The following is a 25,529-nucleotide window of genomic DNA, read 5'->3' as shown; positions in this document are numbered from 1 at the left end:
ACATATGCAAAAGTAAAATGTATAATCACAATAGCATAAAGTTTGGGAATGGAAAAATATAAGTGTACTCTCGTAAAATTCTTACATCATACATAAAGTGGCAAAGTATTTAAGGGTACCCTGTAGTAAGTTCAAGATGTATACAATAAGCTCTAAAATAAACTGCTAAAATAACACATCAAAAAGTTATAGCTCAAAAGGTAACTATGAAGATAAAATGGCATCATAAAATCTGTTCAATCAATATGAAAGAAGGTAGAAGAAGAGGAAAAATGTGAACAAAAAATAGACAAGTAGAGGAGAAAAAGAATAAAAGATGAGAAAAAGGAGAAATAGAACAAAAAAGCAAGATCACAGATTAAAACCAAAAGTGTCAATAATTACATCAAATTTAAATTGTGCAAATACTCCAATTAAGTCATAGTTTTTTGATTTGGATATATAAGCAAGACCCAACTACAGGTTACCTATAAGAAAAAGAGTTTAATAATAAAGACAATAGATTAAAAGTAAAAGATTAAATAAAAGTTTTACCATAGTAATAATAATCAAGGGAAGCTCAAGAGCCTATATTAATCTCAAAGTATATTTTAGGGCAAAGAACATCATGAGAGATAAAGGAGTTCATTTCCTAATGAAAAAGGGTCAGTGCCGCAAGAGAAATAATCACCCTGAACATTCATGCACCTAATAATAGAGCTTCCAATTTCATGAAATAAAAATGGACAGAATTGCAAGGAGAAATAGATGAATCTACAATTATGCTTAGTGATTTCAGTACTTCGCTCTCAATAAATGCTTGAACATGCAGACAGGAAATAAGTGAGAATACAAAAGATTTGAACAACACTAGCAATCAACTTGACCTAATTTGCATTTATAGAACACTCTGCCCAGTGTCAGTAGAGTACACATCCTTGGTATGTGCACATAAAATAGACTGTATTCTGAGCCCTGGGATAAGTCAAATTATTGTACACTCAATAACTTGGACAAATCTCCAGAGGATTATGCTGAGTGAAAGAAAAGAAAGAAAAAAAGCCAAATCCAAAAGTTCCCTTTTCTATGATTCCATTGATACACGATTCCTGAATTGGAGAGCAGATGAGGGGTTGCAGTGAGCTACAGAGGGTGTGCGGGTGGGAGCAAAGTGGGTGTGGTATAAAAAGGTCTCAATGAGAGGCCCACGTGGTGATCGAAATGTTCTCATCTTGACTGGATTCGTGCCTGTAATACGGTTGTGGTGGTCCCCTTTTCCCCAAAGCATTACTATCACATTGTGAAATAGGTATTTGGCTTCATCCCCGTTTTCTGGCATGCAACTCCAAAACATCCTTGGCATCTCCCAGGTGATGCCTGCTTTGCGTGCTAATCATTGACTGATGGCTGGCAGCCTCTAGGCACCTTCAGGATGGGGCTGGTCACTTGAAAGACCAAGGCAGGATTAGAAGGCTGGGACTTTCCGCCTCACTCCCCAGCCTCGAGGGAGAGGAGAAACCTGAAAGTTAAGTTGATGACCAATGGCCAGTGGTTTAACCAACCATGCCTGTGTAATCAAGTCTCTGTGAGAGGCCCCAAAGGACAGGGTTCTGAGCACTTCCAGATGGCTGAACGTGGGGAGGCTGATGGCAACAGGAACGAGAACTCACCCACGTGTGGATGCACCTCAACTCCATGGGGGGGAGGCTCCTGCCCTAAGACCCTTCCAGACCTCGCCCTACATATTATCTCTTCATCAGCCTGGTTATCTGTATCCTGTAAAATATCCTTTGTAATAAATTAGTAATCTGAAATAAGTATTTCCCTGAGTTCTGTGAGCCGTTCTAGAAAATTGATCAGTCCCAAAGAGGGGGTTGTGAGAACCCCAACTTGGAGCCCATTGGTCAGAAGCTCCGGAGGCCTGGACTTGCCACTGGTGTCTTAAGTGTGGGGTGATTTTCAGGATTGAGCCCTCAGCCTTTAGGATTTGATGCTATCTCCAGGTGGATAGTGCTGGAATTTAATAGGAGGACACCCAGCTGGTGTCCCCTGCAGAACTGATTGCAAGCTTGAGGTGTGGGGAAAAGAGCCACATATTTGGTCACAGAAATCTGTATTGACTGTTGTTGAGTGAGAGAGTAGGAGAAAGCACTTTGAATGTGTGTTTTTCCAGACACAGTTACCACTGGGGCAACTGAATACAGGGTGCATGGGATCTCAGTATTTTTTCTTACAACTAAACTTCAATATAAAATCATTGCTAAATAAAATCATTAAACAGCCTATGGATCAAACAATAAATCAAAACATAAGCTACAAAGTATTATTCATTGAATAAAAATGATACTGCATATAAACACTGAATGAAAATAAACTTAGTTTACATGATCAATGGTTGTAATTTAGACTTCATGTTAAATTTGATTAGCTTCTTTGACCTAAGCCATCTAATTTTTATTATCTACATGTTACACACTCTCCTACCTTGAGCCTGACCTTCCTTCTAGAGTGCTCTGATGCTGGTGATTGTGGCTTTGGTCCTGGAAGGACTCACCTTGTTACTTGGCCCCTATGGGTTGAGATCCCTGAAAGCCAATGTTTGAGAATGCTTCAACATGGGTATGCAGGACTCACGGGGAAGGAAGCAAGTGTTGTCCCCTAAAAGCTGTCATTGTCTCAATATCGCATCACACTCTTCTCCTGCTTGTAGGTGATTCCAGTAACATAAACCAGAGGTGTACCTGAAATGAAAACTCTTTGTTTCTCGTCCCTAAGTGTTCAAAGGGGTTTGCACACAACCAAACGAGACAGAACTCGGACTCAGCTCTAAATATCTGAAGGATGCAGAAGATGAGGAGGGCCAGGCTGAGATGTTTCATAAGCATATTTTCCTTTGTCTAAATCCGTTCCGACCTTGTGTCCTAAGGCTTCGGGATTTTTCACAGGTGATGGAATCCGTTCAACCCCAGTGTGAGGTATGAGCTGTCAGGTAGGAGCCTGACTTAAATACATTGCAGGAGAATGAGCCTCACTGGGATGGAACTCATTCTTTCTGGGAGAAGGGTTTAAAACATCTCCAAGGTGACTGACATTGAGGCTCTAAAAGGCAGCTTTGAGGACTAGCCTGATGCTCGTTTCATCCCATAACTGTCTGCAGGGAATATTCCAGGAAGACTTGTAGAGCTTACTTAGAAAAGAGTCTGTTCTGGTTACATCACTGTGGTTGATGTCTGTGCTCTTCAGGGACAAAGGTGCTAATCTGCTTCTACCACCTATTTCAACATTTAGAAACACACATTACTTTGGCCGGGCACGGTGGCTCACGCCTATAATCCCAGCACTTTGGGAGGCCAAGATGAGCAGATCATGAGGTCAAGAGATCGAGACCATCCTGGCTAACACGGTGAAAACCCGTCTCTACTAAAAATACAAAAAAATTAGCTGGGCGAGGTGGCGGGCGCCTGTAGTCCCAGCTACTCCAGAGGCTGAGGCAGGAGAATGGCGTGAACCCGAGAGGTGGAGCTTGCAGTGAACTGAGATCGCGCCACTGCACTCCAGCCTGGGCGACAGAGCGAGACTCCGTCTCAAAAAAAAAAAAAAAAAAAGAAACATACATTACTTCTTATTTTCCTCAGACAGCCTCCCCAGGCTAAATCTAAGGTCATCTTTTACCTTTCCATTCCCCCTTATATAAGATTCCTAGGTTAATTTTTTTTTTTAACAGCAAATACAAATTACACCCGCAGGTCATCAGAAATATCAGAAATGTAATGATACGGTGCATGCAGATGATCAGACTGTGGTACTGAACACTGCAAAGTTTGCACTCACTTAACCGATACAACGGGGGAATGTTCCTAAAATAAAAATAAATGAGAACATGGAGTAGGCTGGGTACATTTTTAGGACTAAATTAGCAGGTGGGGCTTAGGGAAGATCCCAACAGGAAAGGCGTCTTAGGGGCTGGGAATATAAGGGCCTGCTTTATTTAGCACATGTTTATGTAACGTCTGGCTGGTGCTGGGCCTTTGCCCACAGATCCATTTCTCACCTCTCTCCTGCACCACTCTGTACCTTTCGAAGGCTGACAGGTGCAGCTGTTTCTGCAGCTCCCCGGTGCATGGCTGAGGGGAGTCCCGGTGGGAAGTGTAGCCGACAGGGTGGAGCAGGAGGGAAGTCAGGACGGTTCTCCTCCCCGTCTGCCTCGGGCTGTGTGTCGGCTGCTGTCTTGGCTTCTGGGAGATGCTGTGAACCAGGCCTCTAGCAACAGTGCCTGCTGCCTCTGTCCTGCCAGGCTGGGCATGAGGGTGCTTCCATCCTTGCTCATCTCTGGGTTATCTCACTATCCCCTGTTTGTCTTCCCTGCCCTTCAGTTCATCCTTGAATTCCCTGCATTCAGTTCCCTCCTGCTCATTTCCTGGTCACTCTCTGCCCAGCTCAAATCAGCTGATACGTAAGGTCCACTCCCCACGCAGAGAGAAATGAGCTTGCTTCTCCGAGTGCTGCTCTTCCGTGCCTCCTTGCTCTGTGTGTCCCAGACACCGACCCTCTTTTTGCAGCAGGGACACACTGTGCGTTCTCTGCCAGGGGACTTGGCTCTTGAGCAGCCCAGCCGCCCAGAGTCACCTGTTCCACCAGGTCCGATGCAGCCTTTGCCTGGCAAGCTCCTCCCGTCCTTTGCGTCTTGGTTTCAAGGTCTCTTTCTGGACTTCTGGGGTGAGCTCAGGCTCCCGTATCCACATCCGCTTGTGGAGAATTCTGCCTGTGGGCTTCCCTCAGCTCATCACAATTGTGACTTTGTACCTATCTGCGACACTGCGATTAATGTTCATCCTCCCGACAGTGAGAGCTGGGCCTGTGTTTCCTTCAGTCACTGTTTCACTGTCAGTGCCTAGCATGAGATATTACCGATACCAGATGGTTATGCAATGTCAGGCATAAATGAATGGCGTGCTGGATCCCGCTTCAGTGGGCAGACACATGGATAAGTAGGTTAAGGGAGACATGACCTAAGTAGGAACTGCTGTGGACTCCGGTCTCCCTGCCTTTCTCACCCTTTCGCACATTCTCAGCACCTGCTGACTTTCTGATGTGCCTTGCGTGTTGTTCTCCGTGTCTATCAGAATTGCCTGTTTGCTTGGTCACCCATCATCAAAATGCGTATTCTGTAAAGCAGCAGTCTAGCACGATACTTAGACGCACAGCCATAGGGACTGCACTGCCTGGATTTTGGCTGTGTCCAATTTCGGTTCCACTTTCCTCATCAGGGAAAGGGGAATAATAATAATATCCATGTCTCTTATGGTTTTTGAGAAGAAATCATAAATGTAAAGCCCCCAGAACAGGGCCTAAGCCATGGAAAGTATCAGCACGTGTTAGCTTCGTTTTTAAAATGTGCTGAAGTTGTAGACATTGTGTGTTACTTTTCAGGCTTTTCAGAATGAGGTGAGTGAAATTTATGATTTGTATCGAATTCCTTCAATAAGAGCTACAAGCTTAATTGATGCTCATGCTTACCGCTTATCACAAATTCTCAGAACTGCACTGCCTCTTACTCTGACATAAACATTTCCATTAAAACAATAGCTTTATATCAAAAGGGAGTTGGCTGTTGAAAACAAATGCAAGCCTAATCCTTGGACTGGGGCTGGACTTTTTTTTTAATTGAGAGTCCTCTCGCCAGGGACTGCATCATTTATAGTTGGTGATTTGTCTTGCTGTGTGGCGCTATTGTTTCAATAATGGGAGATCTGAATGGACAGGAGGACATCAGGAGGCCAGTCTCCCCATGCATTTTGTTTCCTGAGACTCCTCCTGGGGAATTTTTTGTCTGAGATCGATTAGTGCTTAGAATAAGAACAAAGAACCACTTCATTGATCTGGGTTTTCAATATCCTGGAATTAGTCTCATAACTTCTTATCAAATTAAATCCTGAACATTCTAAGAACTGTTTTAATTTGTAATTATAAATATGACAAATGCATACCCCAAGGCATATGGGCTTGGTTATCTTGGGATGCCAAAAACACCGCCCTTAGCACCACTGTAACTGACGAGGTCTGCTCCATGAGAAGGTACTGATGAGCAGATACCTTCTTCCCAAATTACAGCCAAGGCTGGACTAAGCGCAGTCACATCATGCAAAAGGTGATGCTTGTCGTGGGAGTCAGAGACAAGCCTTCTCGACAGAGTGGCAGACATTCACAGTGATCACTGTGAAAACTGTGAAGCTGCCATCTTTCTGATAAGACCTAGGGTTCAGCTTTCCAGGGAGTTGGAGTCAAAGATGAACCTACTCTGGCCGGGTGTGGTGGCTCACACCTGTAATGCCAGCACTTTGGGAGGCCGAGGTGGGTGGATCACCTGAGGTCAGGAGTTTGAGACCAGCGTGGCCTCAAATAGCCTGGCCTCATGGTGAAACCCCGTCTCTACTAAAAACACAAAAAATTAGCCAGGCGTGGTGGCTGGCACCTGTAGTCCCAGCTAGTTGTGAGGCTGGGGCAGGAAAATCACTTGAACCTGGGAGGCGGAGGTTGCAGTGAGCCGACATCATGCCACTGCACTCCAGCCTGGGAGACAGAGTGGGACTTTGTCTCAAAAAATAAATTAATTAAAAAAAAAAGAAGAACCCACATCTAATGGAATTGGAGTTGGATGTTGCACACAATGACCAAAGAAGTAAAGGAGAAAATGTTATGCAGAAGAAAATAAAAACAAATGTTACAATCAATCACAAAGCTTTAAAATCAGAAAGAAACAAAGAACTTGGAAGCAGAGAGGAGAGTTCCCAGCCTTCTTCCCAGAAGCCAGACTAGCTATGGAAAGGCAAAGTGTAGTGTAACAGCAGCAAACACTAGTCTCACAGTCTGAGGGAAGACAGGAACAGACACTCCATGCCAGGTGGTGGAGGGAAGGAAGGAAGGAAAGAGGGAGAAGGAAAGAAACAGAAGGAAGGGAACATGGATAGGCATAGCACATAAATGACAAGTCAAGACATAAATCCGAAGAAAACACAACTCAGAGAAAAGGAAAGTGACTTCCTGGAGTTTATTCACACAGTAGCATAAGAAATGAATAATTTATAAAAATAATTTAAAATGAGATAATGAAACAATATAATGAGACAAACAGGATATCCTGATTGCAGACCTAAGTAAACAAACTTAGAACCAAAAACCGATTGCAGATGATGACCTTTGTCAGAAACATTGAGGAACGAAAAAGACAATGGTGAAGTTTCAATAATGGACCTGGAAGAAATCACAGTGAATGTAGCACACACAGGGGAAAATGGAATTAAAGCCATTAGAGATAAGACAAAAATACGAAAGCCAGAAAGGCAATCCAATCTAAATTACCTGGTGTTCATAAGGTAGGAAACACTCATATAAAACACACAACATATCAAAAAATATCATACATGAAACTCTACCTTAATCAAAGAAAGAAGAACACCAAATCTGCCAATTAAAATAATACATACTTTTCTGAACTCCAAATCATGTTCACATTTAAGCTTTTTTAAAATAAACTTTTCTCAATTAAGAATAAAGAAATTTAGGCATTCAGTAAAATAAGGCAAATTTTTTCCAAGGTGAAAACATGACTTCGGCCTCCAAGTTCTCCAAAACAGTAATCAAGGCCTGAAGACACCAGAACAATGTCTATCAAATATTGCGGGAAAGAGACTGTGACTCAGTCAAGGTATAATTAAAGAATCAATACATGGGCAGACATTCTCAAAAGGAAACAAATTCTGGAATAGAGCACCCGTGAGTCTTTTGTAAGAGAAATTACTTAAAAATAAATCCCACCCAAGTTAAGAACTCAGAGAGGAAGGAAGTAGTACATCAGGAAGCACAGTAATGACTGAATTCGCTTAAATGTAAACCAGTGCAAAACAACCTTGGAAAACAGAATTTTAAAAGATAACTTGGCATTTATAGAACCTAACAATGAAAAACGAATAATGTAAGCACTAACTAGTCATGAGGGGGATACTGATGAGAGGAAATCTGAGAGTGGCCATGTCTGTGAGAGAGAGAACAGCAGCCTCCAGTGTCTGGGTGCTGGATTGGTGCAATGGGCCAGGGCGTGGTGCTGCTCAGACCCGGCCTGGCACTCACAGACTTGGTGTTTTCCTTTCGAGCATAGCATTTTCACAGAACATCATCATCAGACAAGGATGTTTTGTGACCATGATATATCAAGACCAAAAGAAGACCACTTTATCTAAACAGAGACAAAGCATAAGCATTGTCTAAGCCACAAGAATCACCAAACATTTTTCTACATCCCCTAGGTAGGTGGTTGCTGCTCCTCTACTGATGACAGACTCAGCCTCGGCCTCATCTTCCCTTTTAGATATGATTTATTATGATACCCAAGACAATTACCTCTTTTCTGGACATTTGCTTCTGAGACGATGAAGTCTACATACTTTACCCTATCTACTAAGCTAAATAAAACCAATAAACCCACATGTTGATATGAAATAAGCATAATGCTTTGAAATGCGGAGAAGACCAGCTAGGGACTTCGGGACTTGAGGAAAGACATGAAAATTATTTCCCAGGGTTGTCTTTTTGCATCACATAACCCAGAATAGGGGCTGAAAAACCCAGCAACCTGGAAGCACCAGCAAGTACAGACCAAAAAACAGTACCCAACAAAGGCTGATTCTCTTTAGGTAAAAACACAAGAAAGTGGCAGCCTCACACAACAGAACACTTTTAGACAATAACTGCCCGATTCCAGCCACACATCTCAGAAAAAGCCTGTGGCCCCAGCCAGCCTCACTCACTCCTGCCAAGGCCAAATAAGGAAGCTAGGCCTGCCCAGTGTTCTGTTGTAATGGGATCCCCAACTCCTCCACTAGGGCAGCATGAGAGAAGGTCAAGAGAGGACCCAAGACTTCCATACCTTCTAGGTGGCCACAAGCGCTTCTGGCACAGTGTCAAATCCAAACCCCTCCAAGCCAGAGTGGTAGCAGAGGAGGCCTAGTGCGGAAATCAAATTCCTACCTCTGCCCAGAAAGACCAAGGAGCACCTCACCCATGGAATATCACTGAAGGCCAAGTAGGTAACCTGGACTTCTACCCCACCCCCGCAAGTAAGGAGGCAATGTCCCTCTCCTCCTCACTAGAGCAGTGTCAAAAGAGGCTTCATACAACATTTTAGAAAGACTCAGAGCCTAATAGTAAAACATCCAAAATGTCCAGCTTTCAATAAAAAACAGTTTGCTACACAGAGAATACGAAAGAGACAATCAACAGATGCCAGCACCAGGGCGACAAAGATGTGAGGAATTTCGCATGAAGTTTTAAAGTTGCCATCACAAAATGCTTCCACAAGTGATTACAAACACTTTGGAAACAAACAAAGTCTCAGCAAAGGTAGAGGAGACACAAAAAGAATGGAATGAAAATTTAAAACTGAAATGTATGGTAAACCAAATTAAAAATTCAATGGATGAGATCAACAGAACACAGGGGAGATCAGTGGAAAGAATTATACAACAGACTTTCCTTGTCTTGAGTCTTCTAATTTATGTTGATAGTTGAAGCAAATATTGTAAAACTGTTCAATGTTGTTCTAAATGTATGTGTATCCAAGAGAATTCAAATCAGGGTCTCAAAGAGATATTTGCATACTCATGTTCACAACAGCATCATTCACAATAGCCAAGAGGTGGAATCATCTCAAATATCCATCAAAGCATGAATGAAAATTTTAAATATGGCATATACTCACAATGGAATATTATGCAACCTTAGAAAAGAAGAAAATCCTGTCACATGGCTACAACATGGAGGAACCTCCAGGACATTATGTTAAGTGAAATAAGCCAGCCACAAAGGGACAAATATTGTATGATGCCACTTACATGAAGTTTCTAAAGCAGTCAAAGTCATAGAAAGAGAAGGTAGTAAGGTGGTTCCCATGGGCTGGGGGAGGAGGAATTAGTGTTTAGTGGCTATAGAAGATGTAAAATGAGATGTGGCTTCTGTACTACATTTAAACTGATAAAATGTCCATACTAGTAGAGTGTGAAATAAAAGGCATCAAAACGTGTGGGATACAGCTAAAGTAGTGCTTCATGAGGGTTTTATAGCACTAAATGCACACTTCAGGAAAGAGAAAAGTCTGAAATCAATAATCTAAACTCCCACTTTAAGAAATCAGAAAAACAAGAGCAAAATAAACCCAAATCAAGTAGCATGAGGGAATCAATAAAGAACAGAAATTAATGGAATTGATGACTCAGAATGATATAGAAGAAAAACAAGAAACAAAGAGATAATTCTCCAAATGTATCAATAAGATTAACAAACCACTAGGATAACTGGACCCCCCAAAAAGATAATAGCAAATTACCAATACTGGAAGTAAAACATGAAACTACAGATCTTGTAAGGACGTCAGAGGGATAATCAGGACTAGTATAACAGCTTCTGAAACATAAATGTGGCAACTTAGATGCAATAAACCAATTTCTAGGAAAGGACAAACTGCCCTAGTTCACCCAACATAAAATAAGGCATTTGGATAGTCTTATAATCATTAATAAATTGAATTCATAATTTAAAAATTCCTGACAAAAAATCTTCAGTCTCGTATTACTTCCTAGAGAATTCTACCAAATATTTAAAGAAGAATTAACACCAATTCTACACAAACTCTTCCAGGACGTATGAGAGGAGGGAACACTTCTCTCTTCATTTTATGAGGCCAGAGTTACTCTCATAAATATTTAAAACTCATAACAAAATATTAACAAATATTATCAAATTGATGCAATGTTAATACCAAATTAATAATATTAATATTGTAGTGTTAATAATATTAACAATATTAATATTTTGTTAAGAAATTTGCATTAATATTTATGAGAGTAATTATACCCTCAGTAACTTACAGACATAATTATTTACAATGACCAAGTGAGATTTATTCCAGGGATTTGAGGTTGGTTCAATATTTGAAAATCAATCAATGCAACCCACAATATTAATGAAGAAAAAAAATCATATGATCACATCAAATGGTAAAGAAAAAGCAGACAAAAATTCAACATCCATTCTTTTATAAAAGCAGAATAACCATGGCTTCCTGCTAAAATCCAATCGAGAGCCAAGCCTTAGTCCCTCAAACCTTCCATCCAAACACCTAAGACCTACAATAATTCCTTTATTTCCCTCTTACTGAGGTGCCCCATGGTTCCCCATGACATGTGTTCTTTCACTGCAACAAGTAATCATCCCAATCAGTCAACTGTCAGAGTATTCTTAACAATCTCTGGCTGGAAGGTATTGGCATTACTTCATTTTTCATAGTGTTGAGACTATTGATTCTGTCTAAAATTGAAGAATATAGCTAATAATCACTCTCTCTCTGAATCTTTTGAAAATGTTTTTCTTCAGAGCAGTCTTTCAGATAATAATATATTTCTATCTCTGAATCTTTAAAATTGTTTTTCTTAACTTCAGAGCAATCTTTCAGAAAATAATATATTTGTTGATTAAAAAAACCCACTTGTTTGAAGTTTTAATTCCTCTATTTTCTTTTTTTATTCTAATAGAATCTAGAAAAATCCCATTTACTTTTTAAAATAACATCAGTCGTACAAAATTATTATCAAACATTGCTACATTTTCTGTCTGCATATTGGCCTATGAATCTGTCTGTGTGAATTCAATGAAGATTGTTTTTGAAAGACATCTACCTGATATTAGCTGTGATTTTTACTAGGAGATAGAATTTAAGTTTTTTAAAAAATATATTATCATGTTTATCCTTTTCTCCATTTTTGAGGTTTTTTAAAAAATATGAAATCAAGTCTACCATATGAAAAAGAGGATGTCTCATGGTAAAACAAAACTCTGGAAACATATATACCAAGATATTAACAAAGACTGGTGGAGATGGAGATTTGTTGTTTTCTTCTACATATTTTTCTGTGATTTTAAAGATTTTTTAAAGCAAAATTTTAAATCATTTGGAATATGCATCAATATTTTAAGAAGAAAGAGAAACATTATGAAGATATAAGAGAAAAGCCACCACTACAATTTTGTCGCAAGGGTATTTTTTATTTTGATGCATATCCACACCCCAGTACAAACACATAAAACAATATAGAAGATTTTATACAACTATTTTTACCTAACATTATATTATCAGCATTTTCTTTTTCAAAAGGACTAAATCTTTGTTAGTTTTCTTATTCAATACAAATTGCCCTTTTTCTTAGGGGTTGTTGAACAGCTTGTGAATTGAAGACACAGAATCTCATAGATGGCAGACAAGTTAAACAGGAAGTGCTGGGCCTAAGGCCAGCCTTTACATGCACAAAGTGAGTGCACAGGTGTCTGTCAGTGGTTCTCTCATCAATACAAACAACATGAATATATGTCTTGAACAAATGGATATTTTACTTTATAAAAGCAAATCTACTTATGAAACAAACAATATCACTGCATGGAATCAGCAGTTATTTTGAAGACTGATTCCCTAAAATACACTGGGGCCTCCAGCTTAGTTAAAATGGCAGAAAGAAAAAGAAGCCCTGTGCTAGGCAGGGGTGGGATAGGGCTTCCAGGCCCAACTGCTCTCTCTCCTTAGACTTGCCCTGGATCCCACAGCCAGGGCTGGCAGCTGCTGCAGTCACCCTGGGCTGCATGCTTAGCCATCTTATGATGTCCTGGGAGCAGCGCATTAACTTCACATCGTCTTCAGATTCTTTTGAAGTGAGACTTAAACCGAGACCAAAGCATGCTTTTTATGCTCCTTTTATCTGTGACTTTATTACAGAAGAAATAAAGAGCCATTGGAATGTGCCCTCTCTTTCTACTTGACACATACTCAGGGAGCGATGATGAATTCCAAGCCAAGTCTATGACTCTAAGTCCTCATTAAAATTGGGGGCTGGCTAGCTACTTTTTAAAAAGACTTTGTTCTAACTTGAGCGTAATTAGTCCTGACAAATGAGCTAATCACAATGCTGTGCAACTCTGGATGAACTCCAGACCGCTAGAGCTTTATGTTTTTTATTGATGAAACAAAGGCTTTTGGTATAAAAGACCAATAAATTACCCCAACATGGTTTGATAACAAGGCTTTGATAAATAAAATTACACAAGTCATATGGGATATGACTAAAAAATAAATTCTGTAAATAACAGTAGCATTGGGCATACAGGGTAATAAGAAGAAAATTTAGAGCCATGCAAATGGTCCAAACAGCCCACATATTTGAAGTATGAATACAGGGAGTAACAGAGTGACTTTCGAATGTCCTTGTCATTCTTACTTCAGTGAGGCTCTTCCTCAGACTCTGCAGCTTCTTTTTGTTCATCTGTTGTTTGTTCTGATCGCACTTTTTTTTTTTTTTTTTTTTTTTAAAAAAAGTCTCACTCTATTGCCCAGGCTGGAGTGCAGTGGGGCGATCTCAGCTCACTGCAAGCTCTGCCTCCTGGGTTCACGCCATTCTCCTGCCTCAGCCTCCTGAGTAGCTGGGACTACAGGCGCCCACCACCATGCTCGGCTAATTTTTTGTATTTTTAGTAGAGATAGGGTTTCACCGTGTTAGCCGAAATGGTCTCCATCTCCTGACCTCGTGATCCACCTGCCTCGGCCTCCCAAAGTCCTGGGATTACAGGCGTGAGCCATCGCGCCCGGCCCTGATCACACTTTTTTACTGGTAATTACTTCTTTGAGGAATAGACACTTAAGCATGACATGGACCTATAATTTTTACATTTTATTGTCCTTACACTTGAATTTTACGATAAAATACTAACTGAACACAAGTATATACTGGTCTTACTGCCAATCAGCAGATGTTTGAAATCCAAAGATTCATGGATGGAGAGCTTAAAGGAAGTAAGAAAACCAGTATCAACTGTAGAATCTAGGTGGTAGTAGAATTTTTGGTTTCTGTATGATGACACATGAGGTGATACTCAAGGAAAACCCCTATGGACAGAAAGATAGGTGTGAATTTTGAGTTGTGATTACCAGGAAAACGTTAGCCAGGACTGGACTGGGCTGCCTGTCTGAGACTGGGAGGTGCTTGGCTGCCAGCAGAGCTGACTGCGTGGCTTCTTGAATTATGATTTTTTCTTCCCTGGGAAGAGTAAACAGGTTGACTGAATGACTGTTTGGATACCCTCTGGGAAAGGGAGACCCCAGGCCTTTGAAGGCGGGGGCCTCAGTGTGGGGCTGAGGCTGTGCCAATGGGGGCTGAGGGCGCAGGGCTTGCATGCGTCCATCCAGACCAGCGTGAGCATCTCAGCAGCACAGCCAGGAAGGCGGGCATGAGAGTGCCCCTGCCAAGAGCCAGGTGCCTGCAAAACAACAGCATTCCTGCATTCCTCTCATGTGTGGTGTTCTGATACATGGAGCGAGTCTTCTTCTGGTTTAGAGCAAATCAGAAGGAGAAGGTGAACTACTAAGTCCAATGTAGTATGACTCTGATGACAGACATCTTCAATGGCCACAGAAAAGGCAATAGCAGTGTGGGGGGGTTGGGGGGGCAGTGGCAGGACCAGGGCCACACGTGGGGCCACACAATTCCCATGCTCCTGTCTCTGTCAGTTGTTTAGCAAATGAGTCTAAAAGATAAATATATCTTTATTTGTTATGGAGAGCAAAGTGAGAACCGAGCAACATCCCAAGAGCAGTGCTGTTGTCCGAGGAAAGTTGGGGTCTGGAAGGAACTATTTTGGGTAAATTCAAAATTTCCCGCACAGAAGTGTCTGATCAGTGACAGCCAGTTGAAATAGAACCATTAAGAAAAGTTTCATTGGACAAAGAGGAAACGCACCCAGGTTATCTAATTGATGGCTACCGTGACAATAATGGCAAAGAGAGATTGACCCTGGCTGGCAAAGGCTTCATTATTTCAGGAAACAGGCCTGCATTTCTTCAGATTCTATGTTGATTAAGACGGAAAATGGACGTCTGGCCAAGAGTCTTCACGTGAGCTGGATGGACATCACCTATGTAAGCTCCTGAGTCCCCAGGGGACTCCTAAGGAATCAGTTCCTCACCGAGGCAGCCAGCCTCCAGATAGGTCCATGGCATCCCTTGTCTGCACAGAAGCCATGTGGACTGTTAAAATCTGAATCCTGCTGAAAGCTTATAGTATTTTCATAGAAAACAAATTTGTGGTAAGCTGCATGCCTTTAATATATGATATTTATTAAAAATAAATATCAACCAACTAAAATCAATCTGCTCTGCCCCTTTCAAAAATTTTGGTTCATATATTTGTATCCATATGGCAAAACTAGGCTTATCTGAAAAGTACATAAATGGTGTTGGGAAAACTGGCTAGCCATATGCAGAAAACTGAAAATAGACCCCTTCCTTATACCTTATACAAAAGTTCACTCAAGACACATTAAAGACTTAAACGTAAGACCTAAAACCATTAGAAACCCTAGGAGAAAACCTAGGCAATACCATTCAGGCGTGGGCAAGGACTTCATGACCAAAACACCAAAAGCAATGGCAACAAAAGCCAAAATAGACAAATGGGATGTAATTAAATTAAAGAACTTCTGCACAGCAAAAGAAACTATCATCAGAGTGAACAGGCAGCCTACAGAATGGGAGAAAATTTTTACAATCTATCCATCGGACAAAGGGCTAACATCCAGAATCCACAACGAACTTAAACAAATTTACAGGAAAAAAAGAACCAAACAACCCCATCAAAAAGTGGGCGAAGGATATTAGCAGACACTTCTCAAAAGAAGACATTTATGCAGCCAACAAATATATGAAAAAAAAGCTCATCATCACTGGTCATTAGAGAAATACAAATCAAAACCACAATGAGATACCCTCTTATGTCAGTTAGAATAGCAATCCTTAAGAAGTCAGGAAACAACAGATGCTGGAGAGCATGTGGAAAAATAGGAAAGCTTTTACACTGTTGGTGGGAGTGTAAATTAGTTCAACCATTGTGGAAGGCTGTGATGATTCCTCAAGGATCCAGAACCAGAAATACCATTTGACCCAGCAATCCCATAACTGGGTATATGCCCAAAGGATTATAAATCATTCTACTATAAAGACACTTGCACACGTACATTTGTAGTAGCACAATTCACAATAGCAAAGACCTGAAACCAACCCAAAGGCCCATCAATGATAGACTGGATAAAGAAAATGTGGCACATAGACACCATGGAATACTATGCAGTCATAAAAAATGATGAGTTCATGTCCTTTGCAGGGACATGGATGAAGCTGGAAACCATTATTCTCAGCAAACTAGCATAAGAACAGAAAACCAAACACCGCATGTTCTCACTCATAAGTGGGAGCTGAACAATGAGAACACATGGACACAGGGCGGGGAACATCACACACCAGAGCCTGTAGGGGGTGGGTGGATGGAGGATGGATGGCACTCGGAGAAATACCTAACGTAGATGGCAGGTTGATGGGTGCAGCGAACCACCATAGCACGTGTATACCTATGTAACAAACCTGCACGTTCTGCACATGTATCCCAGAACTTAAAGTATAATAAAAAAAATTTAAAAAGTCCCTTGTTGGATAAATTTAAACAATGAAACTATTAATACAAACAGGAGTGAAATGTAGCTACTAAAATATCAAAACAATATCTTCACTCCTATATCTCCTTAATGCTTCCGTATTAATTTTTCTAAGATGACAACTAAATGTTTGCAAAGGGATATATTTATCCTTTAGACTCATTTGCTAAACAAATTAAGGGTTATTTTCTCTTCCAAACATTCACGTACTTTCTTTGAGCTAATTACTTTGCTAGCTCCCTGGGATACCAACAGGTGGATTCATTGGGAAGGGTGTAAAATGAATGCCAGACAATGGCGGCTGTCTGCTTTCAAGCTCGTTAATCCTCACAAGGTCCTTATCTCTGAGGCCAGCACGAGAATTGTCCTGCCCATTTTGCAGATGAGGAAACTGAGTCTCAGAAGTAAGACAGTGCATCCAAGACGACATATCTTCTGAGTGCAGGCCTGGAATTTAAACCCAGGTAGGATGGCTCCAGCATCATATTCTCAACCTCTGTCTTCCAGGTCCTCCTTGGTTACAATCACGGTATGATGCTATGTGGTAAATGTCACCATGGGGCAAAGTCAGGGCATTCTGGAAGTAAATGGCTGTCAACCTGTCCTGGGCTTTGAGGGGCGTGGGAGCAGCTCCTGAAAATGGCCTCCTGGAGGAATGACATCAATGCTTAAAAGCCCAGGGACTACTAAGTTATCCAGGTGGGCTGGGAGGGTATGGGAGTGTGGCGCGAGCGCTTGCTAGGATGTGGGCAGGAACAAGTGCTCCAGGAGCTTCAGCTCAGGTGTCAAGGGTTGTCTGGCTTTTATCCAGCGCAGGGTTCTCCTAGAGTGCTGTGCTCTACAGCTATCTCGAGGCTATAGGATGGCTCACCCTCGCATTTCGTGAACAAAGATACTTTTAAGATTCAGATTGTCATTTGTGTCATGGGATAGTGGCCTAGCTACCTTAAAGGGTTGTAGTATCATGAAAAAAGCATGTAAAACAATGAGTGTTCCTGAGCATCTTAAGCGTGGCGACATTCCAGAGAAATACTTTCCAGAGCCCTAAATCTCAACAAGAATGTACTTTTATAATTTTATATCATCATACTCGCTTATGTCATGATACAGATTTAAGACTTTCCTTCCGACCAAATATTGGAAGCAGTAATATAATTCTACAGTGGAAAAATGATATAAAATAACATCCACGCCAGGGGATATATTGTTTGGTATATACAGTCCAACACTGGGTAGGTAAATAAAATGTTCTGGAAACCAGGGGTCAGATACCGGAAGTCAAGTTAACTCTTTGTGGCACTGACATCGTGGAAAAGCCACTGGCCTCAGAATGAGAGGGTCTGATGCTAGCTACAGCACATATTGGGTGTACCACTGAGGGCCATGCCCGAGATCTTGCTGAGACTGGTTCCTCATCTATAAATAAAGATATTGGCCCATGTCCTACCTTGCTCAAAGTAGAAAAGCGAGAGCCAAATGGAAACCATAAAATGCTCTTATGCAGACATATTACTGTCATCATATATTAAATGCTATAATTTATTCAGGTGCCATGGAAGGAGTAATTAATTAAATCTGATTTTCAAAGAACAGACATATTCAGATATGATTTGTATCACAGGATTTCAATTTTCTTAGCAGACGAGCAGTTCATTAGACCAAGAAGAGGTTTTCTCTGCATTTCCTGTCTGAATTAGAGATGGAGGATGACTCACAGCGGGTGTGAAAGATTTTTCACTCAATCTTGTGAACAAAGATACTGACGCTATTTTTAAAATTATGACTTTCAAACCCAGACTGATACATTACCCAGATTGCATTCAGAAAAATATGACAAAAAGCCAAGAAGAAACCACTTTTTGAGTTTCTTCTACAAGAGCTATTTAAACATATATTCCTATTTGCATTCAAGATGTAAATCTCACTATAGCATCCTGCTGGAGCACGTGTCATTGAATACAATGCTGGCAGCTGACTTAGTGGATGATTACTGAAGAAAGACAATGCGTACATCTCTCAATTCTCCCTCACAGGAACGACATTGAGTCAATAATAATAGGCAATATTTGTATATCTATACTGGCAATTATGTACTCGGCATGCATTCATTCACTGAAATTCACAATACTCATATAAAGGAGGAGGCAGTTTCCCTCTCACTTATGAGGGAAGTGCATGGATGGGTCAGAGGAATTGCCCAAGGTCACAGAGCAGGTAAGTGGTGCAGATTCCTTCAAGCAGAGTGTGGTCTGACTCTAGCACTGGAGCTCCTGCCCTCTGCGCTCCCTCCCTCCCAGTGGGCACTGCCGGAGGAAATATATGTATTTTTTAATTAGCTGGAATATTAAACACACAATATCAAAAACTTTATATAGAGAATCATTTTTTGGAGTTTGGAGAATTACTTAGAGAAGCTTCTACACATAAAGACTGAATCAACTTCCAAAACATCAGATGTCCACATCAAGCCGTGTGGCTTTTGCCACAGCCATGGGAGAGCAGCCTTTCTCCTGACTGTTTGGACCATAGTAACTAGTCTCTGGGGGAGCCTCTTCATGGTGCTGTAATCAACCAGGCACCAGAGGGAAAGCTCCCAGTGCAAAGAAGCCCCAGGCTGCTTCCTTCATCTCTTCCTGTGACGTCAGGGAGCCTTTGCTAGGATCACTTCCACTACAAAGCCGCTTCTAAGCGTGCTCTGAGCCTGACCTGAGCGCCCCTCAGCTTGCCGTAGGTATATGCCCATTGCAAAGCAGCCTTCATATTTCCAGTCCTATCTTACAAACCTGCTGTGGGTGAGGAAAAAGCGCCGCGCATTCTACCCAAATTATTTTAGACAACTGGACTCAGGTTCAAATGGGCATTACGGGCAGCCTTTATATGGCAAAGATACGGATTAACCTGCAAATGTCATAAAGGTTTTACACAAGGGAGAGAAGCAGCTTGCTAGAGATCATAGAGTCCATCTCTTTCTCTCTTCTTGTTTTTCTTTAGCCCGAACACATCATTAGTTCACCATTATTTTTATTGGCTTTTTTAATAGAATATTCTCTGCTTCTTTTCACATTTGGAATTCCACTGGCTTCTGGTTGCCATGATTTCTGGTAAAAAGTCAGATACCTGTGTTATTTTTGGGTTTTGATCATTTGGCCACAGTGCACTTTTTGTATGAAAATCTGTAAAAAATAAAATTTTATTATCCTTCAAGGGGGTGCTCTTCATTCTCTTTTCCAGGCCAAAGATTGGGAGTAATCACCTTGATACCATCAGGGGCTGGGATGACTGAAGGCTGAGCTGTAGTTTGACAGGCTCTCTAGTCTCTTTTGCACTTGCTGTACAGATAACTCCAGGGGCTCTAGCTCCAGTGGCATGTTCACCACGACCCCCCTTCCTGGTGCATCCTCAGTGGTGCGCTTTCCTCATCTTGCCCTCCCTGACAGAGTCTACTTTTCAGACCCTTTCTCCTTGTTTTCTTCACTTTCTTCTTTTCACAGTTTTGAAATTCAGAAAATGTCTGGAGTATAGAGTCCATTTATCTTTCCTTCCTTTCTCTCTGAGATAATGGCTCATAGGTATTTTAATTATTGACTCACTGATGCACCAACCCAAGAGGATAACTTTCCATAGCCACCTTCTTTCCAGACTCGTAAAGTGGATTTTCATCGCATCATATGCAGGGTACACAGGATCACCATGTATAATCACTGACCATGTTCACTGGTCACCTGGCCGAGTGGTGTTCACCAGACGTATCCCCTGTGCATCCTCTTCCTTTGTCTCCTCCTGTGCTCTTTGGAAGAAAGTCACCGGGTACAGCCCACAATTAAAGAGTGGGAGCTATGCCCTGCCTCCTTGAGGGAATAACATCTACATAAATCATGTGAAATTCTGCATGGGGGATTTGTCTGGGTTCTCCCATGTAGGTATGTATGTATTTATTCATTTATTTGCATCAGTGTGGCCTCATGGATATTGATTTTTTTTCTTGGGTTATAATCCTATACTACCGTATTTATCTTGCTGCTCACATTTTTGGCTTTGGCCATTGTAATATCTTTTAGTTGGCATCTGTTGATATGGCCCCATGATTTTGTGTGTAGGTGGGTGGGTGCGAGGTGAGTGGTTAGCATGTCTTAGTTTCTGGAACTGCAAGATTCTCTAGGCTCATCTTGTATATTCCCTGCTGCAGCCTCACAATCTGCCACTTTTCCAAGGAGCCCTGGTTCCTTTAATTGGAGAATGATATTAGAAGCCAAGATCTGGGCACTAAGGGTACTTATTGCTCCTGCAGTGTTGTTGCTCCTAGGACTTCTCAGCTGACAGCGCAGGAAATATATGTGTGTATATCCACTCATACATGTATGCATATCCATATATATTGAGCTTCTTTTTAATTAACAACATTTATTGAAAACCAAAGCTGAACGTTTTACCATCAGCCTGTTTCCGATAATTCCAAGGTATACTTCCTTGAAATCGCTGCAGGTTATTCTCAGTGATGGTATGCCTACAGATATTTTAAATTACTAGAACAAAAAAAGTAAGAGGTTTACTTCTTATTGCCATTGGTACATAGATATAGAAATATAGAAGAGATAACAAAAAGTTTGATTTGCTGGGCACAGTGGCTCACACCTGTAATCTCAGCAGTTTGGGAGACCCAGAAGGGTGGATCACCTGAGGTCAGGAGCTCGAGATCAGCCTGGCCAACATGGTGAAACCTTGTCTCTACTAAAAATACAAAAAATTAGCCGGGCGTGGTGGCAGGAGCCTGTAGTCCCAGCTACTTGAGAGGCTGAGGCAGGAGAATCGCTTGAACCTGGGAGGTGGTGGTTGCCGTGAGCCGAGATCGTGCCGTTGCACTCCAGCCTGGGTAGCAAGAGTGAAACTCCGTCTCAAAAAAAAAAAAAAAAGAAAAAACAAGTGTCTGATTTTTATAATGCACGGTGGCCTCTGGCTAGTGCAAAGGAAAGGTCAGCTGCAACTGTCCTTGGAGGATAGTCGAGGAAGGCACAAAGACTGCACAGAGACTGTTCAAGACCATCAGTAACCTAACAAAGCACACCGTTGTGCCAGTCAGAAGTCCAAGAAGTAAGTCTTGGACTTACTAGGAAGTCCAAGTAAAACGGGTGTGTCTGGGACAAAGAGAACATCTCATTTCCCAATGCAATTGAAATGCTGCTCTTCATAATGTGCTAAACTTTCTTCATTACTGCCATGGGTTAAATTGCATTCACCCAAAGATGTTAGAGTCCTTACCCACAGTACTGTGAACATGACCTTATTTGGAAATAGAGCCTTTGAAAATGGTTAAGTTGAGGTCATGAAGGCAGGGCTAATCCAGCATGACTGGTGTTTCTATAGAAAGAGGAAATGCAGACACAGAGATCGACACCTCCAGGGAGAAGACAATAGAACAGAATTCACTTCTTGAATTCGCTGCACATTAGAAGGACATGGAGAGACTACTACCTGCAAGCCAACGAGAGAGGCCTGGAGCAGATCCTTCCCTCACGGCACTCGGAAGATGCCAAGCCTGCCATCTTGATTTTAGACTTCCAGCCTCCAGAACTGAGAGACAACATGTTTCTGTTGTTTGAGCCACAGTTGGTAGAACTGTGAAAGCAGCTCCAGGAAACTAATTCAGTGACTAATGTTTTTGAACAGTCTTTGTGCATTTTAAATAAACATATTTAATATATTACATTCAAGTCTCAGAATGTCATAAATAATATTTTTGATATTCACGTTATCCCAACAGAGAAAAGTGAGTCCAGTCAAATAAATGCAGATGTTTAGGGCTGTGCCCAAAGCACGGCGGGCCACAGTAGCCACAGTGAGAGGATGGTGGGAGGCAATAATAGACACAGACCACCTCCCAGGGCCTGGACTTGGCAATGCACCTGCAGGCTTCACATCTCGTTCTCCTGATTCTGAGGTTTCCCAAAGTGTTTCCATTTCACAAATAACTTCCCTAGTAGAATTATTTACATAAGCTTGAAAACTTGGCACAATCATATCCATCCTTTTCAAACTTTACAACGACTTGTGAGAACCAAGTAGACAGTGTTGCAAATGCTTTCGTTTTCTTGGAAGAAAGGGATTATGTAAGTAAGTGTGTTATTGCCATAGTCATAAGTTTGAGTTAGGAGATGGAGAAACAAGGAATAACATTTGCCTATAAAAAGGCATGTATCTGACAGGGATCCTTTCAAATGCCATCACAGCCCCATGGGTGATCCTCCACATTGTGAAAATGTCAATCACATTTAGCAAGCAATGGTGTTTCATGAATATTCATTAAACAGTGAACTGTTGACACCTGAATTGATGCTAGATATGGCCTGAAAACACCCAACAACACACCCCAGTTGCAGGCAGAGCATGACTTCTCATGCTTGTGGGCTCCAGCTACCATGCGTCCCTCACGAGCATATGAAATGGGAATGTTTTTTATTATCCAAAGGACATTTTCCTTACAAGTGTAATTATACAGAAGATCGAATATGGTTGTAAAATTTACTAAAAATTTGACTTTAGAGATCGATTATAATTTCTTTAAGAGCCACAGTCACACCTAGCAAAAGAATTGCTCAGACTGTTGCCTCAAATCTGTTATCTCCTTCTATTTGTCACTTTTCTGAGCTAGTATTTGCTTGCAATCAATTTCAAAATCCCCTGGTTAGTTGGGTTCAGCTTAACTTTGCATTTCCTTTTGTTTTGAGAACACCAGGAAAGGAGAAGCAGTGACTTTTGGGATGTAAATGCTAGAGCAGTCCTCCCTGCTGCTTGGTAACTCCCTTCAGGCAGCCTTAGACCCCAAAGGTCTGCTGGTGCATTGCCGCCTTTAAGACAGGGAATTACATGACCAAGGTAGGTGCCTCTTAATTGGCAGCAAGCATCCCAAAACATTTTCCTTTGCACTGCCTCCGCAGTTCATTTACATAAATTGTGGTGTTCCATTATTTAACATTATCATTGTTTAACATTTAAACACAGATCCCATTTCTCAAATTTTCCACCATGACACCCATAGAGAATCTTTTGCTTTTCTCCCTTAATCAGGTAACTTTTTCAGGACTTTTCTTGATGTGTCAATAACTCTCTATTTTACAGTGGTACCAAGAATTAAGACTGGGCTTTAAAGATATTTACCATTAATTCTCAAAACTGGCATCTTAATCTACTCACCAATAAAATAAATTATTAGATAATTTTAAGAGCCAACAAATTCTTCATACTAACAAATAATACCAGTAGAAAAGCTGACTCTCCCCCCATCGGCACCCCACACCCTGCCAAAGGAAAATCAGTTGTGAAAAAGTAGACCCTAGGAATAATGAAATACCCAAACCAGAAAACAACAACATAAGACATAAGACAAAAAGCAAAACAAAACACATTCACATATATTCATAGGCAGAAGAACTCTTTTTATTTAATTGCAGGATTTTGAATATGCATGTAATAATCACTTCATAAAATCAGATTGGTAGGTAATTACTGCGCTCAATCATTGAAAAAGAAGCTCAGAGTTAAAGATAAAACTTAGAGTAAATAAAAAGAATTGAAACTCCAAGGACATGTCAAACCAGCTTCTTTTATGTGTGGATTCTCAATAATATCTGATTCTTCTTGTACATGGAAATTTGCAGAATTCTCCCCTTCAGTAAAATCAGTTTGTGTAAATATGGTCAGTAGTGAGTTAGGTTAAGTTTATAGCTAGGTTTATAGACATTATGCAAACACAGCCTGGATTCAAAAATAGGAATTAATTCTAATCATCCCTCTCCCATACCAATTAAAACATTAAAACACAGTTTCACTTTGAGTCACTTGTTTTGTCTCCAGTATCACTAATGTGTCCTGGTTACCCGAAAGGCCGGGACATTAAGGATATGGCTACATATGGCCTTAGGCCTCGCTGAATTTGGAGAGCTGTGCCTCTTTCAGTAAATTCCTACCTGCAGACGTTGTCACGATTTCTGTGGTGTTTCTGAGGCCCATGAAGTCAAACTGATAAAGCCGCCATGATTTCTGGTCAGCCGCCTCCACTGAATTTTTTCTCCATCTATAAATCATTTCTTCTTTGGGATAGCCATCTAAAAATACAGAGCAAACATTAGTGCTTGAAGGTACACATTTATAAATCATTAAAGTGAAAATTATAATTCTGATCAATGAATAGGAGTTAAACTTTTAGGCCATACGTGCTCTCTCAGTTTTCCTCCAAGACACAGAACCTGGAAAAATGAACGGCCGAACGCCGCCTAATCCCACCGCAGATTTTCCCGGACGGCCAGGCGCTCCACCACATAGGCCTGGCCGCTGACAACACACAGGGGGCGGTGTCTCCGTTTCTTTAACCTTGGAGAGCCGCAGCTGCCGTCGGCCTTCAAGGAGTGGAGGTGCTTGTCAATGGCTCCCAGACTCTGAGTCCTCGCCATGCAGATCTAACTACACGGCCCATGCCCATACACCTTCCACCCCTCCCCCAGAATGTGTTCCGTCCAGATCTCAGGAAAGAGGAACTCAGTAAGGGAATCACTCCAGAATTCGATAGACCCTTTCTCCTATCAGTCTCCAGCTTTGACAGGTGAATATTGACCTGCGTCAGGGACCCTTTCTTACGTGGTTAATTACTCCAGGAAGGGTAAGCCTGGCGTTTCTGCTGCCTGGGGCCCAGGTTGGTGACTGCCTAGATCATGACATCAGGCAGGTGCTCTGTCTCGCCCTGTGGGCGCTGTCAACAGGGCTCCCTGGCTCCCTGAGCCAGAGCTGGATATCTGCCAGATGCCTGCTTTTCTGCCTGCATCTGTACTCCTGAATTCCCCACTTCTGAACCATGCCTGGGACAACACCATCCCCTCTCTGCTGCAGCTCTATGGCCTGGTGCACCTGCCCTCTTTTTCCTGCCTGATCTGCAGGCTCTGCAGCTGTGTCTGCCCCACAGGGCGTGCCCTACTCTCAAGAATGGG

The 25,529-nt window shown here is 41.6% G+C and overlaps 1 protein-coding gene across 1 annotated transcript in view; it reads right to left on the bottom strand.

Annotated features, from left to right (window-relative positions):
• The window catches only part of GABRG3 (gamma-aminobutyric acid (GABA) A receptor, gamma 3), a 552,051-nt gene that overhangs the window by 27,837 nt on the left and 498,685 nt on the right, over positions 1–25,529 (bottom strand). The window contains exon 5 of the mRNA XM_011942876.1: positions 24,516–24,653. Within this exon, the coding sequence (XP_011798266.1) occupies positions 24,516–24,653 (138 nt within the window). The remainder of the gene's footprint in view (positions 1–24,515; positions 24,654–25,529) is intronic.

This window comes from Colobus angolensis, unplaced genomic scaffold, assembly GCF_000951035.1.
Source record: "Colobus angolensis palliatus isolate OR3802 unplaced genomic scaffold, Cang.pa_1.0 Scaffold211, whole genome shotgun sequence".
NCBI classification, from domain to species: Eukaryota; Metazoa; Chordata; class Mammalia; order Primates; family Cercopithecidae; genus Colobus; species Colobus angolensis.
Note: the sequence above shows the minus strand (reverse complement) of the source record. Positions and strands in the feature narration are given on the sequence as shown.